An 18,417-nucleotide genomic window follows, 5' to 3' on the forward strand; every position below is an offset into this window, starting at 1 on the left:
CTTCGAACCTTCAAACCAAACGACAAACGAAAAAACCTTAACGACTCCGAACGAACTCTTTGTGTGTGTGTTTTGTTTTGTTTCGTCGCGTCGTGTCGGTCGCCGCTCCTCCGCCGCGCCCGCCGCTTCGCCGTCACGGAAGAGGAAGAAGAAGAGCAAGAGGAGGAGAAGGAGGAAGGGTTTTACGCGGCGATAACAGCGGAGACGACGAGGAGGAAGACGACGACCAAGACGAGTACGAGGAAAACTTGAGTGTAGTGACCGCGGAGCCGAGGACGAGGACGAGGACGTGAAGAAGAAGAAGAAGAAGCTATGAAACTCCCTTTTTCCGAAGCTAGAGAGGGAGGGAAACAGGTGGGTGTGTTAGGGGGAGAAAGAGGAGGAAGGGGAGGGAGAAGTGGAGAGGAGAAAAGATAAAGAGGGAAGGGAAGGAGAAGAGGAAACTGGGGGAAGGGAGAGGGAGGGAGAAGAGGAAAGACGGTAGAAAGACGAGAAGAAGGGAAGAGAGAAGAGGAAACGATAGGAATATGAGAGGAGAAATATAAGAAAATAATGCCCAGAAAGAGAAAGTAAAAGAGAGATGAGATTGGAGGAGAAAGAAGAGAACAAGAAAGAGAGAAAGAAGAAAGCATTGAGGAAGGTGGTGATGTGATATGGAGGAAAGGAAAAGATAAATGAAGAAAGAAAAAAAGAAAAAGAATGAATTATAAGAGGAGGTGGAAATGGGTTTGTCAATGGAAGGAGGAGGAGGAAGGGAAGAAAGTACAGACAGAAGTGGAAGATGGAAGGAGAAGAGGAAAGAAAAAAGACACAAGAATGGAAGATTAGGAAGAGTTGAGAGAAGTTGAAAAGACAGTGATAGCAGACATAATATCGACAGAAGGAAGAGGAGGAGGAGGAGGAGGAGAAGGAGGAGGAAAACATTGCGAGAAGAAGAGGAATATTAATGAGGAATGAGAGCAATGCAGTTATATATAGTGTAAGAGGAAGAAGGAGAGGAAAAAAAAAAAACAAGAGACAGGTACGCAGTTTAAATGAAGGAAGGGTGGAAGGAAGGAAGAGAGGAAGAGGAAAAAAGGAAGACAGGTAGGAACGAAAACAAAGAGGAAGGGAAGATTGGAAGGAAGGAAGGAGATAGAGAGAAAAAGGAAAACAGGTAGGAAAAAAAATAAGTGGAAGGGAGGAAGGAAGGAAGGAAGGAGGAAAGCAGTCAGGCAGTTAAAAGGGAGAGAGGAAGAGGGAGGAAGAGAGAGAAAGAGAGAGAAAGAGAGAGAAAGAGAGAGAAAGAGAGTATGAGAGTATGAGAGTATGAGAGTATGAGAGTGAAAGAGAAAGAGAAAGAGAAAGAGAAAGAGAGAGAGAGAGAGAGAGAGAGAGAGAGAGAATGACACTGGGCAGCCGTAACCATGACAACCTCTCTCATATTCACTTAACTCTTTCACACTCTCTCTCTCTCTCTCTCTCTCTCTCTCTCTCTCTCCACCTGACATTCTCACATCTCCCCCGCTGAGAGAGAGAGAGAGAGAGAGAGAATATAGGGGAATTAGTAACTGTAAACAGGAAAAGGGGAAGAATGGGAGGGAGAGATATATGAAACCGGAGCGAGAGGAAGAAAAAAGGGGATAATGGAGGAGGAGGAGGAGGAGGAGGAGGAAAATAAACTTATGACAAGAGAGAAGAGGAAATGATAACATGTCTATTGAAACGGAGAAAAAAGAGAAAAAATAGAAAGTAAACGAAGAAAAGAAAAGGAAAAAAAGAAAGTTACTGAGCTACTGAAAGGGGAAAAAATGGAAGAATTGTTAGGAGTTGAAAAAAATAATAAATAAGTGTATTGAGAAAGAAAGGCTGAAGGAAGGAAAGGGAAAGGAAAATGAAAGAAGAGTGAAAAAGGAAATGAAGGGAGGGAAAGGAAAAAAAGTACAGAGGTGAAAAGGAGAAACAAAGAATGAAATAAAAAAATAAAAATGACTGATGGAGGAAAAGGAAAATGGAAACGAGAGAAGAAAAAAACCTAAGGAAGTAAGGAAAAGAAAAAAAATAGAGGTGGAAAGGAGAAAAACGAATGAAAACAAAGAAAAACTGATGGAAGAAAATAAAAACGAAAAGAAATGAGAGAAACAAGAAAAGAAGTGGAGCTAGGAAAAAAGAAAACAATCAAGGTGAAAACGAAGGGAAAAAAGAGAAAGTTAGGCAGGTAAATGGACAGGTGTGTGAGCGTGCTACAATAGGTGTTTGAATATATGTGAACCAACCTATGCTCCCCTCCCCCACCCCCTCGCCGCCACTTCCTTCCCCGCCCCGCCCCGTTCCTGCCCCGTCCCTTTAACTCAGGTGTTTGTGTCTTTAACAGGTGACTAGGGGCGGCGGTAGGACGGGGCGTTGTTTTTGATGTTGTTGTCGTTGGTGGTGGTGTTGTTGCTGTCGGTGATAATGATGTTCGGAACTTTTTTTGTGGGGGGTTAGATTGTGTGTGTGTGTGTGTGTGTGTGTGTGTGTGTGTTTTCGGAGGAGGAGGAGGAGGAGGAGGAAAGAGAATCGTGTTGAAGGAGGAAAGTGATTCGTGTTTTCGTCCGTCAAGTCAAATTAAAACTCAAATGAAGACTAAAAAAAACCCGATCTTGTGAACCTTGGTAATCATGTGTGCGTTGGGGGGTGGGGGGTGGGGGGGAGCAGGAAGGCAACGGGGAGAGGAAGTGGGAGAAACACAAACAAGTCAAACTCACCCACACACACACACACACACACACACACACACACACACACACACACACACACACACACACACACACACACACACACACACACACACACTCAGCACGCCGGGGGTTCACAAATAAGGTGCCCGATAAACAATAACCACATCAGAACAATTGACGAACCTACACCTTCAGACTGTACACTCCTTTCGATTTTCCTTATCCTTCACCTGTACCTTCAACAACCTACTTACTCTTTTCTTTATACTCCTTCTATCCTTCCATCTCTCCCACCTGTTCCTTCACCACTAACCCACTTTCTGATCTCCCTATACTCCTGCTGTCCTTTCTTCTCCCCGGCATATGACCAAACGAAACTTTCCTTCCTTCTCCCCCACTTATATTTTCTCAACTAACCCACTTTCTCTTCTTACTATACCCTTGATTAAGCAAAAGGGAAGGTTATAGGGACTGATGGGCACTGAAGAAGGGTGAATGAGGTTAGTGGATAAATATAAAAAGATGTTCGTCGGTACTAGAGAAAGGTGAAAAGCTGAAAATGGAAGTGAAGATTGTTTTGGTTTGGCATAGTACGGCACTGGGTAAAGGTGAAGGACACGAATAGCAGGCACTGAAGGAAACCAACCGGCCTCTTGCAGACTCCTTACGTCCTTATGTTCTTATGAGTACAGGACAATGCATACATGTCACAAGTAGGCACCACAGCGAAGAGAACACACCTGCCGTTGGAGGGAGGCTGGTTTTAGTGAGAGTTGGATGTCTCATGAAATTGCCAAGAAAACCCGTGTTAAGAGATGAACATGACTCTCTTATTGTGCACGGGATACGGTTGGAATAATATTACTATAAGAAGGAGGTGTGATCTGAATGGCACTGGGGGAACGGTGAAAAAGAAGGTAGACAGGGCAGGTATAAATTGAGCCTCTGAGGTGATGCGGAGAATTTGTACAATGGACTTCATGAATGTTGTTATTGTTAGTTGTGGTAGTAATAGTATTTGTAGAATCGGTGTTGTTGTTATTGTTAGTATTAGTGTTGGTATAAGTATTAGTAGTAGTGCTGTTATTGTTGTTATTGAAGTGAGCTAAAGGAAATGTGAGTGTGCAAGTGAGTGAGTGAGTGAGTGAGCGCGCGCGCGAGTGAGAGAGCCAGTGAGAGCCAGCGGGGTAGCCAGAACACCGCCTCACGTTCAGTAACACGCGGCACAGTGCCAGGGCCAAACAGTGACTCGGTCCAAATGCGCCTCCTCTTCCTTCTCTTCCTCCTCCTCTCCTCTCCTCTCCTCTCCTTCTCCTCCTCTGATATCTCCATCCCTGTCTCATCTCGTTCTATCTTTCTTCTCACCTCCTTCCTTCCCTCCTTCTCCTTCCTTTCCTATCCTACCCTTCCTTCTTTCCGTATCCTCTTCCCATCCTATCCAATTCTTTCTTAGCTTTCTTCCGTTTACTTCATCATCTTCATAAGCTTCTCCTCCTCCTCCTCCTCCTCCTCCTCCTCTTCCTCTTCTTCGTCTCCTTTGAGAAGTATAAAGTTGGAAGTTTTGATCTTGTTAGTGTTGGTTAAGACAGGTGGAGAGAGAGAGAGAGAGAGAGAGAGAGGGAGAGGGAGAGATGAAAGTTAGGTTCGTTATGGAAAGGGGGAGAGGGACAGATAGAGAAAGGGAGAGAGAGAGAGGGAGTGGGGGAGGGAGAGAGAGGGAGAGAGCCGTAATAGGTTGAATGCTGTCAGGGTGAAGCAATATACAGGGTGCCGTTCAATATTCTCTCTCTCTCTCTCTCTCTCTCTCTCTCTCTCTCTCTCTCTCTCTCTCTCTCTGTGTGTGTTGTGATTGAAATGTTTTGTTTTTTGCTGTCTTTTTTTGTTTCTGCTGCTGCCAAACACACACACACACACACACACACACACACACACACACACACACACACACACACACACACACACACACACACACACACACACACACACACAGAGGCCGACCAATTAGCAGACTGACAGACAGACAAGCAAACAGACAGACAAACAGGCAAGCAGATTAACATACAGATAGATAGACAGACAGACAGGTTTAACAGACGTTGCACACACACACACACACACACACACACACACACACACACACACACACACACACACACACACACACACACATTCCTACTTCATCGTTGGCTCAGAGTCGCAAATTTTTACATCGCTTGGCTGTTCTCTCTCTCTCTCTCTCTCTCTCTCTCTCTCTCTCTCTCTCTCTCTCTCTCTCTCTCTCTCTCTCTCTCTCTCTCTCCTCTTTTTCCTCTTCTTCCTCCTGGTTGTCATTTATCTCTGTCATTCGCCTTGCCTTTTCTATTTTCTTTTACTTTTCCTCTTCTCTAAATATGTTCCACTCCTCTCCACTACCTGTCAATTTACATCTCAGGTGGACAGTCATATACACACCAGTAAGTTAATTAGGGGAAACAAACAACCTCCTCTCGTCAACAGCTTTTTCTTCATATGGTTGTGATTGAGTACAGCATTTCTTTTATCACAGGAGGCTGACCAAGGGATAAAAAAGTGATTCATCTAATATTCTTCGCCTTCAAAGTAAATGGAAGTTGTCAAAGAGAAAGATCAGACTCAGGAAACTTGTCGTTGCTCGTTTCCGTGACGTTAAAGTTTCGATGTCCGTCTTTGATTTTCTTTTACGTCCTTGATTTCGTTCTCCGTTAGTCGTGTTTCTCAGGGAAGTTAGGACAGAGAGGTGGATGGGTGGACTCCTTTTAAGCTGTTCCGTTCTCTCTGTCTTGTAAAACTTTCCATGTCTGTCCTTCAATGATCTTTTACGTTCTTGATTTCGTTCTCCGTTAGTCGTGTTTTTCAGGGAAGTTAGGACAGAGAGGTGGATGGGTGGACTCCTTTTTAAGCTGTTCCGTTCTTTCTGCCCTGTAAAACTTTTCATGTCTGTCTGTCAATGATTTATTCCCTTTTTTATGGCAATGTGTCCCAGGCTTATATTCTCAGACGCTTTTGGCTCTCAGAAGAAATTACACCACTAAAGGAAGGAAGGAAGGTAGAAAGTGAAGAGGATAGAGGGGGATTGGACAAAGAAAGGAGGAAGGAGGGAGAGAGGAAGGGAACATGAGGGGGAGAGAAGGAAAAGCAAAAGCAGGAGGAGAGATTAGTCGGGTTTTCAAGAGTTATTTTTCACATTCATGGTGCAGAAGCCTTGTCAGACTATCACCAGGCTCATAAAACTAGCCATGGAAATACCCACAACATCCTACGAGAGCTTTATCAATTGTGTGTGTCTGTAAGCCCTGAGAATATGTGTCTGATAGTCTCTGAATGATATATTGCAGAGAAATATTTGATTCAGGAAACTCGCTGTACCTCACTTCCGCCTTGTGAAAGCTTCCAGATATTTTCTCTTTGATGTATTTTTGATCTTAGTGATTTCCTTCCTCTCTGTTGGTCGTGTGCCTCAAGGAAGGGCAGGCGGGTAATAAAAGGTCTTCAGATTGTCACAGAAAAATTAGGCTTGGGAAACTTGCCTTACCTACCGTGTGTCTTGTGAAAGCCTCCATGAGTCTATATATCTGTCTGTCTTTGATGTATGTTCACCTTTTTGATTCCCTTCTCTGCTGGTCGTGTGTCTTAGAGAAAGGCGAAATATACCCAACAAAGGAAGCAGCTGAATGGCCAAAATAAATATAGAAAGCTCGTTATGAAAAGGCCCGTTGAAAAAACCTAATACAGAAAGACTGAGTGGGTTGTAGAGCATTCAAATTGTTACTATCTTTACACTCGTTCATTTTAACTTGACAAATAGGCCCCTCCCCCACTTTTCTCTCTCCTCCATAATTGGCTAATCCATAAACAAGCCCCGCCCTCTCCCCAGGCCACGTGACTTGTGATTGGTGGAGGCTGGGAGCGGGCGAGAAGGCGGTAAATTTGTCGCTTGAAAATTTCCATGGGCATCCTTCGTATTTTATTATTTGATTGTTTGTGTATATCGGAAGGGTTGGGAAGGAGGGTGGAAAAAGGGGAAAGGGGAAAGAGGGAGAAGGGGTAGGGAAGGAAGGGAAAATGGGAAAAAAGGGAGGAGGGTAAGGAAGGAAGGGTAAAGGGGGGGAGGTTGGAAGGAGGGGAAAGTTGAGAAAGAGATGAGGGGAAGGGAAGGGGAAGGGAAAAAGGGAAGAATGGAGGAGGGGTAGGGAAGGAAGGGGAAAGGGGGAAAGGTAGGAGGGGAAGGAAAGGGTAAGGGGAAGGAGGTGGGATTGTCAAGCTGTTACTGTCCTATAATGAAGTGGTGAGAGTAGTAATGGGGCGCGGAATAGACTAGTTTACCATTTAAAGCAGATAGAGGCGTTGGTAACCTTTAGACTTACTGCGATGCCTGTTTTTCTTTGTTACCTGGTTTCTATTTTCATTTTCTTCTTTTTCTTCTTATTTTTCTTTCTCGTTTTCGTCTTTTTCCCTTTCCTGTTTTTCTCCTCCTTTTTCTTCTTATTTTTCCTCTTCTTTTTCTTCTTCTTCTTCTTCTTCTTCTTCTTCTTCTTCTTCTTATTATTCTTATTCTTATTCTTCTTATTATTATTATTATTATTATTATTATTATTATTATTATTATTATTATTATTATTTTTCGTATTCGTCTTGGTCCCTTTCTTCTTCTTCACCTCCTTTTTCTTCTTCTTTTTGCTCTTCTTTTTCCTCTTCTTTTCTTCTTTTTCCTCTTCTTCTTTTTTCTTCTTCTTCTTCTTCCTTTCATACACGTTTTCCTCTTCCTTGGCAACAACCTTTCCTCTTTCCCTCCCTCCCACTTTGCCTCTCCCTCCTTTCCCTCCCATCTCTCCCTCCCTTCCCTCCCATACGCCGCCCATGTAACCTCCCACACGACATTTTCTCTCCCTGGCATATCCCCCTTTATCTCTTCCTCCCTTTCTCTCCCCCAATTAGTGCTTCCTCCTCCTTCTTGTATACAAGTGCGCTCTCTCTCTCTCTCTCTCTCTCTCTCTCTCTCTCTCTCTCTCTCTCTCGCTCTCGCTCGCTCGCTCGCTCCTGACATTCTCCCCGTTCCCGGATTCGGATGTTCCTCTTTATGTGGTGTTGGAGCGAGGAGCAGACCACGCCACAGCTCTTCACATCACCACCACACACCACCACCACCACCATCATCATCACTACCACTACAACCACCACCACCACCAACAACAACAACAACACCACCAGCACCATCATCACTACCACTACAACCACCACACACCACTACCAGTACCATCATCACTACCAATACAACCACCACCACCAACAACAACAACAGCAGCAATAACACTACCACTACGAACAATAACAACAACAACACTCATAACACGCAACATTCCACATCATCGCTATCGTTAATACGGATCACTAACACCTTTTTTTTGGTCCTCATCACCACACTCATCACTACCAATAATAGTTGACATTATTAATCACCCTCCATTGCCACCACCACCACCATCACCATTAACAACAACAACAACAGTAACAACAACACTCATTTTTAACCTAATACTATATCTTCCTTTATTCATTCCTTTTCCTCTATTCTCCGTGTTCCTTTTCCTTCTCCCTTTATTCCCCCTTTCTTCCTCCTGTCTCCTCCCTTTCTTCCTCCTGTGTCCCTTTTTTCTATTCTCCCTTTCTCATGTTCTTCTTTCTCCTCCTTTTCTTCCTCTTCCTTACGTTCCATCTCGACGCAATAATTCAACGATAGAGATAAAGTCAGTTAGCACCACTCATATCTACCCTAGCATCTCTCTCTCTCTCTCTCTCTCTCTCTCTCTCTCTCTCTCTCTCTCTCTCTCTCTCTCTCTCTCTCATTTATCTTTTTGTTTAACCTTTTCTCTCATTGGCATCTTTCTTTTTCTTTTATTAATGATGCGTAGATGAAGTGAAGATGACGCAGTGGCAATCCAGTAACGTGATGATGATGTGGTGATAATGCTGTTGTTAGGTGATGAATGAGTGATGACAGTGGTGGCGTGGTGATGGTGTTGGTGTGACCTGATGGTTATATGGTGAAGGGTCGTGGTTATCAGATCATCTCATTAAGAGGTATGATTATATATTTTTGTAACTCGTTATTTTTGTTTCCTTTATTTTGTTTCTTTGTTGTTCAGCTTCTCTTATCTTCCGCTGGTATGCTATGGAGCAGTGTTTTTTGTTTCCGTCGGTGTGTTCTCCTGCCAATGCTTTAAGCTGTTTTAAGGGGGACCAAGACATTTTGTACTTAAACCTTCTCAGGGTCTCGGCTTCCTCGCGTCCCTTGCTACAGGCCAATCTTTATCTAGTATATTTTTGCCTTGGCATGCTTTCTTTCACTTAAAAAAGGTAATTTCATTTCTTTCTTTCTCTCAGTCTATCAGTCCTTTAATTGATGTGATCATATCGGAAACTAATGATGGAGAGAATAGATTAATTATTACATAAGGAGACAAATGAATCAATAAATATGTAGAAAGCTTAATAAGGCAACAATCCCCGTAGCACTCCGGTCGTTACGTCAAACTAAATGAAAGCAGATAGTGAGGCTGCCGGTGATGGTGATGGGGATAGTGATAGTGATGGTGATGATGATGGTGATGGTAGTAATAGTGATGATGATGGTTATGGTGATGATTGTGATATTGATAGTGATGATGATGGTGATGGTGATGATAGTGATGATGGTGATAATGATAATGATAGTGATGATGATGATGGTGGTGATGGTGATGGCAGGGACAGCAACACAAACAGCACTGCACTATTACCAAAATTACTCTCTTTGCATAATACGTTGCCAGGGGTTGAACGCAATATATTCAGCGTTCATTACACACTAATGCGGTAACGCACACACACACACACACACACACACACACACACACACACACACACTAAATCACGGCAACATTCATAAGGACAAATAATGAAAATAAATACGGATAAACAACCTCCACCACCTCCACTTCCACCACCACTTCCACCACCTCCACCTCCACCTCCACCTCCAAAATTTAAATTCCTCCGCTTAGAGAAATGGATGTTTTTTGCGTGTTATGAGTTGGTATTGTTTTATTTTTAATTATTTATTTATTTTAGAGAGAGAGAGAGAGAGAGAGAGAGAGAGAGAGAGAGAGAGAGAGAGAGAGCGGACCAAGACTCGAGGAGGAGGAGGAGGAGGAAGAAGAAGAAGAAGAAGAAGAAGAAGAAGAAGAAGAAGAAGAAGAAGAAGAAGAAGGAAGCAAGGAAGGGAGGAAGGTTACTGGACGAGAGAGAAAGAGGAGGGGAAGGGAGGGAAGGAAGGAAGGAAGGATGGAAGGAAAGAAAGAAAGAAGGAAGGAAGGAAGGAAAGAAGGAATGTAGATAAGAGAGAGGAGGAGGAGGAGGAGGAGGAGGAGGAGGAGGAGGAGGAGGAGGAGGAGGAGGTTCAGGCTGAGTCACCGAGGTCGTCAGACTTTCATGAACACGGAAGACCGGGTCAAAGAAGGTCGCAGTGGGGGTTCAGAATAGGATAGAAGGTCACAGGAAAAGTCAGAAGTAGGTCATATAGTAGGTCAGACAGGCATATGATGATTGATGAAAGAGAAAAAAAACATGGAAACAGGGAAGGATAGGCAGCAGAAACGTTGGCTTTACTCTCGTCGTAAAAATGAAGAAAAATCAATCTGGGTTTTATATGAATGAATCTCTCCCTCGCATATCTCCTTTTATTTCTTCCTCCCTTTCTTCTTTTCTGTCCCCTAATTATTGCTCCCTCCCTCAACACTAATTTCTGTCGCTAAAAGTTTGTTCCAGTGACGGATAATTCGTTTCGAGATAGTTTTACCTATGTTTATATTGCATCGTACGAGGAAGAGGAAGAAGAGGGGGAGGAGATGGTGGTGGTATGGAGAAGATAGATCGAAGAGAAAGGTAAAGAGGAGGTAGAGAAGAAAAACAAAGCGTAGGAGGAGGAGGAGGAGGAGGAAAGAACATGGAGGGTAGGAGAGAAAAAGGAAGATGACGTAGAAAAGAAAAGAAAAGATGGTGAAGGAAGAGGAAGGTTATGGTAGAAAAGAAAGAACAAAAAGTCATAGCAAGTGGTGGTGTTGGTGGTGATGGTTGTGGTGGTGGTGATGGTTGTGGTGGTGGTGGTGGTGATTCCGCCCTCTGGAGTCCCGCCAGCACCACCACCACCACCACCACCAGCGCATCGTTCTTGTTTATTTCGAGATGAGCACCTGCCACGCTGTCGTTGTTGTTGTTGTTGTTGTTGTTGTTGTTGTTGTTGGTGGTGGTGGTGGTGGTGGTGGTGGTTGGAGTGTTTTATCTTTATTGAATTGTTTCTTTTTTCTCTTTGATGTTGTTGCTGTGGTGGTGGTGGTGGTTGTACCTTGTCGTTATCATAATTATAATCTTCCTCCTCCTCCTCCTTTTCTCCTTCACCTCTATTTCCCTCTTCTCCTCCTTGAAGAAAGAAAAGAATGAGTCAAGGGAGTGAAGAAAGTGAGGAAGAATAGAAGTTGAGAGAGAAAAGTGTGAGAGAGAAGTGGTATGCGCCCCGTGGGAGAGAGGAAGAAAGGAGTGGATGAAGGAGGAGGAGGAGGAGGAGGGGGAGCAACAACAACAACACAAAGGAACACAAAGGAAGAACAAACAACAGCAAACCTGATGGTCCTTACGAGGCTGTTTGTGACAAGCTACACTAACTATCTAATCAAAGGTGGAATATGAAGGACAGTTAGTTAGTTAGGACAGAAGGAGGAGGAGGAGGAACATGAGTGTTGAAAAAGGAGAAAGGGAAAGAAGAGTGTGAGGAGAGAGAAGAAAAGAAGTGGCAGGAAGGAGAATAGGGACATCGATGGTAGAGGAAGAGAAAGGAAAGAAGATAGAAGAGAAAGATAAATTAGGATGGAGAGGAAAAACAGAGACGGTAGGAGAGAGATAAAAAGACTAATTAAGAGGTGAAGAACGGGAAGTAGATAGGGAAAGAAAAGGGATGGAAGAGGAAGGGTATGGCATTCACTCCCAGTTCCTTCGGGCATCAAACGGGAAAGAGGAGAAGGAGGAGGAGGCGTGGCACTCTCTCCCTTCTCCCTCTCCCTCTCTCTCTCTCTCTGTGCTTCCTTCCCGCCTTAACTCCTTCCTCTCCTGGCCGCCACTCACATCTGCTTTAAGCCCCAGCAACGCACGCCGCGCCTCCTCGCCCTGCCATAATAATGTTTTAGCAAGTCAGGAGTTTGAGAGCGAAGGGGTGAGGGAGGAGAGGATTGGCGGCCGGAAAGGTGGAGAAATTGGCGCAGAAAGTAATATATGTGTGTAGTTAGCAAGTTTGTTAGTTAGATAGGTAGATGGATAGATAGATGGATATTTCGTTAGTTTAGCTAGTTAGTTCTTTAGATAGATAGTTAGTCTGATAGTGATATAGTCATTTAGATAGATAGTTTAGATACGTAGATAGTTAGTTAGTTAGTTCTTTAGATAGATATTTTGTTTGTCTGATAGTAGTGATATAGTCATTTAGATAGATAGATAGACAGATAGGTAGTGTGTGTGTTTAGGTGTGTGTGTGTGTGTGTGTGTGTGTGTGTGTGTGTGTGTGTGTGTGTGTGTGTGTGTGTTGGGGTTCATTAAAAGCGTCAGAACAAAACAAAACAATCACAAACAGAAAAAGATGGCTGCGTTTATTTCGACTCTATAAGGTCTCGTCGTGTGTATGAATGTTATAACGATGTTTGTTTTTTATGTATGTTTTTGTGTGTGATGCTGCGTAGAGCAAGAGTAACGAGGATAGATAGATAGATAGAAAGATAGATGGATAGAGACAGACAGATACACCTTCAATTTTACCCTATGATGATTTTGGATGGATTGATAGAAAGATAGATATATAGATGGATAGAGACAGACAGACACTCCTTCAGTTTTAACCTGTGATGATTTTAGATGGCAAGATAGAAAGATAGATAAATATATAGATGGATAGAGACAGACAGACACTCCTTCAATTTTAGCCTATGTTGATTTTAGATGGATAGATAGAAAGATAGATAGAAAGATGGATAGAGACAGACAGATCCACCTTCAATTTTAGGCTATGATGATTTTAGATAGATCGATAGAAAGATAGATAAATATATAGATGGATAGAGACAGAAAGATACACCTTCATTTTTTTCCCTTTATTTCCTCTTGTGGTTGAAATAGACGGAAGAATAACAATGGAAAGAAGAGGAGAATACATAGATAAATGAGTAAGTTGAAAGAAAAAATAAAATAAAAAGGTGGAAGGGGGAATAGGGACAAACGAAGGATGGAAGAGGAAAATAAAGATGAACAGGAGATAATAAAATAAAGCAGAATAAAACAGATAGAGCACCTTCGCCAAGTTCAAGGGTGACTTACATTAAATTTGGCTCCTGGTGGGAAATTCAACGTAAAGGAAAAATATATATATAAACCTGCCGCTATTTTTGGGCTATTTCTGAGCTTGGCCGCGGCTTTGAAATGCCGCCCAAAATACGATGATAATAACACACGGGGGCTCACAGGGGAAGACTCTTAACCCCGGGGCTGTTGTGGCACTTGTTCTCTCTTCTTGGTGTGTCTGGTAGTGGTGGTGGTGGTGGTAGTAGTAGTAGTTGTTGTTGTTGTTGTTGTTGTTGTAGGAGTAGCATTCTTGTTGTTAGTGTTGTTATTTTAGTAGTGGTAGTAGTAGTAGTAGTAGTAGTAGTTATTGATGCCTTGTTCTTAGACACGAAAGGACAAAAGAGTGAGTGATTATAAGGTCGTAGAAAAGAAAGGGAGGAAAAAAAGAAGGAAAAGAAGACGAAAATACAGAAACGGAAAGGAAGAAGGAAGAAAAATAGAGAAAGAAGGAACGAAGGAATGAGGAAAGTGACACCAAAAAGAAATTAAGAAAAAAGGTTAAGTAATAAAAGCAAAAACTCTTTACTGGTGTCCATTAAAAAGCAGAAAAATACTAATAATAAAGTAAAAAGAATGCAGGTAAATTTAGTCCACCGTCTCCTCCTCCATGATTTATATGCTTGGGGCCACGGGTTGCTGTCTGTCCTCCTCCTCCTCCTCCTCCTCCTCCTCTTGGGGCCATCATTCGCCTGACACACTCCCGCCTCTCGCTTCTTCATAACTTATTCCCGCCTCTGTCGCCTTGTGAGGATGAGCAGGAGAGAGAGAGAGAGAGAGAGAGAGAGAGGGAGAGGGAGAGGGAGAGGGAGGGAGAGAGACAGGGAAATAGAGAGGAAGAGGGAGTTTAATTTATGTTAGGATAGTGTACAAAGGACGAGTGGGTAAAACATACATCGTCCACTGTGATCCCAAATTGAAACGAGTGAAGTATACCTGAGAGGAACGACCATGAACTGTGAACGCACCGTGTATGCACTTAGGATAACGCTGACTTTGAAGACGCGTAGGTAACTAGTTTTTTTTTTATTAAAGGGAACTTGTTTGACTTTGAAGATAGGGAATGTTACCTTAATTGTTTTTCGGATTTTTAAGTGTTAAACTGTAGAAAATTTATCACATTGTTTGTTTGTTTCTTTCATTCATTTTTCTCTTTCTTCCCTTTTTTTCTTTCTTCCTTCCTTTTTTCTTTGTCTTTGTTTCTTTCCTTCTCCCTCTTCTCCCTCCTTCTCCTCTTCCTTCTTGCAATTAATTACCAGGAAAAGTCCATAAGATATAACACAGGAACATCACGAAATAAGAATGCAAATAAATAAAAAAAAAGCAAATGGATACAAAAATATAACACACTAACGTATACGAATAAATAGGAACGTAAGGAAGGAAAAATGTGAAAACGAAACGAAAGAAAAAATAAACTTCAAATGTCTACCTTTACCTGTGCGTAAGGGAACGTGAGAGGTGATGAACGCCGACAGGTGGGAGCTAATGAAAGAAGGGGGGGGAGGCGGGGGGAGGGGGGGGGGCGTGCTGGGGTGGAGGTGAGGGTGTTGACGTGTGTGTGTGTGTGTGTGTGTTTAAATGTGGTGGTGGTTAGTGTGTGATACTGAAGAGAGAAATTAATGAATAAGTAAATGTATTAATGAAAAGAGCAAGGAAGGAAGAAAGAAAGAAAGGAAACAAGAAAACAAACAAGGAAGGAGAGATTAAAGAAACGAGGAAGGAGGGAAGGAAGAAACTAAATAAAGGAAATGGAAACTATGAAGGAAAGTAAAGAAGGAAGGAAAATAAACAAGAGAAAAAAAAAGAATCCTGGCAGCCGTAGAGGTAAGTAGAGAGAGAGAGAGAGAGAGAGAGAGAGAGAGAGTAGTATGATTAAAAATAGATGAAAAAAAAATGCAGTTTAGTATTGTCGAGCATAAAAAAGGGCGAAGGAGGACATGGTGGAGGGAGGGAAGGACAGGCGTGGGATGGCAGGACAAGTTTATGGGGGGTGGGGAGGGGGGGTGGGGGGAAGTGCAGGAGGTTGTGGGGTCGTGGGGTCATGTGTCGTGGTGGTGGCAACACTTCCCCTGAGATTCTGTGTGTGTGTGTGTGTGTGTGTGTGTGTGTGTGTGTGTGTGTGTGTGTGTGTGTGTGTGTGTTTTTTCTTTCATCGTCTTTTCTCCTTCATCTTTTTTATCTTTATCTTATTTTCGTCTTTTTGCTATTCTTGATTTTCTTTTCTTTTCCTTTTTCTTCATTGTTTTCTTCCTCATCTCGTCTTTTGCCATCTTTTCTCAATCCATTACTTTGTTTTTCTTTTTTATTTCTTTTTCTTCTTCATCATTTCCTTTTCTTCGTCCTCGCCATCATAAGTAGCAGTTGTGGTAGTAGTAGTAGTAGTAGTAGTAGTAGTAGTAGTAGTAGTAGTGACCCAGATACATATACACTCATACTCATACTTAGAGCAGGTAAAGACATAGGTAACAGCACAGCATGATAGGTGATGATTAGCGCGCAGGTGTAGATAGCAGGTGATGAAGAGGGGAGGCAGGTAAGCGAATGGGAGGTGGGGGAGTGAGGATAGAAGGGAAGGCGGAGGACGGGGCTGAGGATGAAAGGTGATGGTGTGTAAGGGATAAAAATATAGTGTGTGGGGTTGACTAAAGGTGTGGGTGGAGGAGGAGGAACAGGTGGAAGGTGGAGATAGAGGAAGGGAGTGGTTGAAAGCGAGGAGGCAGGAGGGAAGGGGTGTTGGAAAAGACCCATCATTACCCCCTTCTCAACTTCCCTTCCTTCCCCTCTTGACTTGCAAATGATGGGATGGGTGGGAGGAAGGGGAGGGGAGGGGGAGGGGAAGGGGAAGAGAGGGAAAGGGAAGAGGAACGACGAACGCCCACTCCAAAGTATTGATGAGTGTGTGTGTGTGTGTGTGTGTGTGTGTGTGTGTGTGTGTGTGTGTGTGTGTGTGTGTGTGTGTGTGTGAAGAAGAACAAATATTAGAAGAAACAAGAACGAAAAGAATAAGAAATGTAAAGAGAATAAGTTGATGGAAGAAGATTTGAAGAATAAGGAAAAGAAAAAAAAAATAGAATAAAGAAAAAACGAGACGAGCAAATAGACGAAAAGAAGCAAAATAACAAAAAAAATGAAAAAACGATGAAAGAACACACACACACACACACACACACACACACACACACACACACACACACACACAGAAACACACACACACACACACGTACAAGGTCAGGATCGAGGCAGGTCACCGGGCAGAGTGTGAGGGAGTGAATGCAGACTCGTATTGATCATGTTCGAAAGGTCACACGTCACAACACTGGTCCTGAGAGAGAGAGAGAGAGAGAGAGAGAGAGAGAGAGAGAGAGAGAGAGAGAGAGAGAGAGAGAGGCACATAAACTCACCACATTCGAGGGACAGAAATGAGAAATGGAATAGAAGATATTAGGGAAACAAGGGAGAGAAGGGAGGGAGGGAGAAAGGGAGGAAAGACACAGGGAGAGGAATTACCAGAACCAGCTACCTCATCACCCCGTCCTCTCTCTCCCTTCCCCTACTCTCCCCTTCCTTCTTTTCTTTCCCTTCCCTTCCGTTCCCCCTTTCTCTCCCCTTCCTTCCCTCAGGCAGTAAGCAACAGGGGAAAGGGGAGAATGGAAAAAGAGGGGACAGTGATGAAGGGGAGAAGTAAGAAAGGGAAGAGAGAAATGAGTAGGAAAAGAGAGGAAGGGGAAGGAAAAAGTGAAAGAGAGATGAAGGAAAGGGGAGGTGACGAGAGAGAATAAGAAGGAAAGGGAAACGGAGGAAAATTGGTGAAGGAAACTGGAAGAAGAGATAAAAGAAATTGATGAAAATAATGATAAAGGAAATGAATAGAAAAGATTGATTTAGGACGAAGAAGCTGAGGAGGAAAATAATGAGGAGAAAATTGAAGGAGGAATAAAGAGAAAAATAATGAATGAGGTGAAAAGAAAATCGTCGAGAATACCAGGAAATAGAATAGGGAAAAAAACTAAGAAAAGAATTAAGAGGAGAAAAGGACAAAAAGGAAAATACTAAAAATAGAAATGGGAAGTGAGAGAGAAAATGAAAATGAAAATAAAAAAAATATTGTCCACACATTTTAAATACTACTACTACTACTACTACTACTACTACTACTACTACTACTACTACTACTAATAATAATAATAATAATAATAATAATAATAATAATAATAATCTGCTGCTCTTATCTTCATCCTCATTCATTTGTATATATATTGATTTATTTAATTTATTCATCTTTTTTTTAATTACCAGGTTTACACGTATTAATGTATTCATTCGTTTTCTGGGAGTCGGATAAAAGAATATACTTGAACATTTTTTTTTATGGCTTTGGTGGTGATGATTGTGGTATTGTTGGAGGCCTTTGATAACACCATTCACCACCACCACTATCACCACTCAGATCACCACCACCACCTACACACACACACACACACACACACACACACACACACACACACACACCTTCTGTCTCATCAATTAGTGTGTTTATCACCTTCCCATCGCTTATGTCTCTCCCACATTCATATAGTGATTAATGACTCTCTCTCTCTCTCTCTCTCTCTCTCTCTCTCTCTCTCTCTCTCTCTCTCTCTCTCTCTCTCTCTCTCTCTCTCTCTCTCTCTCTCTCTCTCCTTCTCCCTCCCTTCCTCTCCCTCTCCCTTCCCTTCCCTCTCCCTCTTCCTTCCCTCTACCATAATCCCTAAGGACTTACCCTTCACCCTCCCTTACACTTCCCTAATCCCACTCCTTCCCTTCTCTTCCCTTCACTTCACTTTCCTATCTTTCTCTTCCCTTTTCATCCCTTCCTTGTCCTTCGTTTCCCTTCCCTTCCCTTCCCTTCCCTTCCCTTCCCTTTCTTTTCCTTCCCTTCCCATCACTTCCTTGTCCTTCATTTCCCTTCCCTTCCCTTCCCTTCCCTTCCCTTCCCTTCCCCTCTCTTTCTTTCCCTTTCCTTTTCATCCCTTCCTTGTCCTTCATTTCCCTTCCCTTCCCTTCCCTTCACAACCCAATCCTCTCTCTCCCATTTCTACTTCATTCTTCCCTTAGTCATTATCTTCCTCTTCTCCTCTCTTCACTTCTCCCTCATTTCTCTTTCTCCTTCCTCTCTCTCTTCTCTCCCACGTCCTCTCTCTCTCTCTCTCTCTCTCTCTCTCTCTCTCTCTCTCTCTCTCTCTCTCTCTCTCTCTCTCTCTCTCTCTCTCTCTCTCTCTCTCTCTCTCTCTCTCTCCTTATCTCT

The 18,417-nt window shown here is 42.9% G+C and overlaps 1 protein-coding gene across 47 annotated transcripts in view; it reads left to right on the plus strand.

Moving 5' to 3' along the window:
• LOC126981009 (ankyrin-3-like) overlaps positions 1–18,417 on the plus strand; it is a 224,740-nt gene that overhangs the window by 19,736 nt on the left and 186,587 nt on the right. The window contains exon 1 of one of the 47 annotated variants that reach the window (XM_050831576.1): positions 1–354. This exon is cut by the window's left edge and continues 22 nt beyond it. The exons of the other annotated variants lie outside the window; for them this stretch is intronic. Coding sequence (XP_050687533.1) covers positions 313–354 — 42 coding nt within the window. The 5' untranslated portion in view covers positions 1–312. The remainder of the gene's footprint in view (positions 355–18,417) is intronic. 47 annotated transcript variants of the gene reach the window in all.

Source organism: Eriocheir sinensis, chromosome 46, assembly GCF_024679095.1.
Source record: "Eriocheir sinensis breed Jianghai 21 chromosome 46, ASM2467909v1, whole genome shotgun sequence".
Classification (NCBI taxonomy): Eukaryota; Metazoa; Arthropoda; class Malacostraca; order Decapoda; family Varunidae; genus Eriocheir; species Eriocheir sinensis.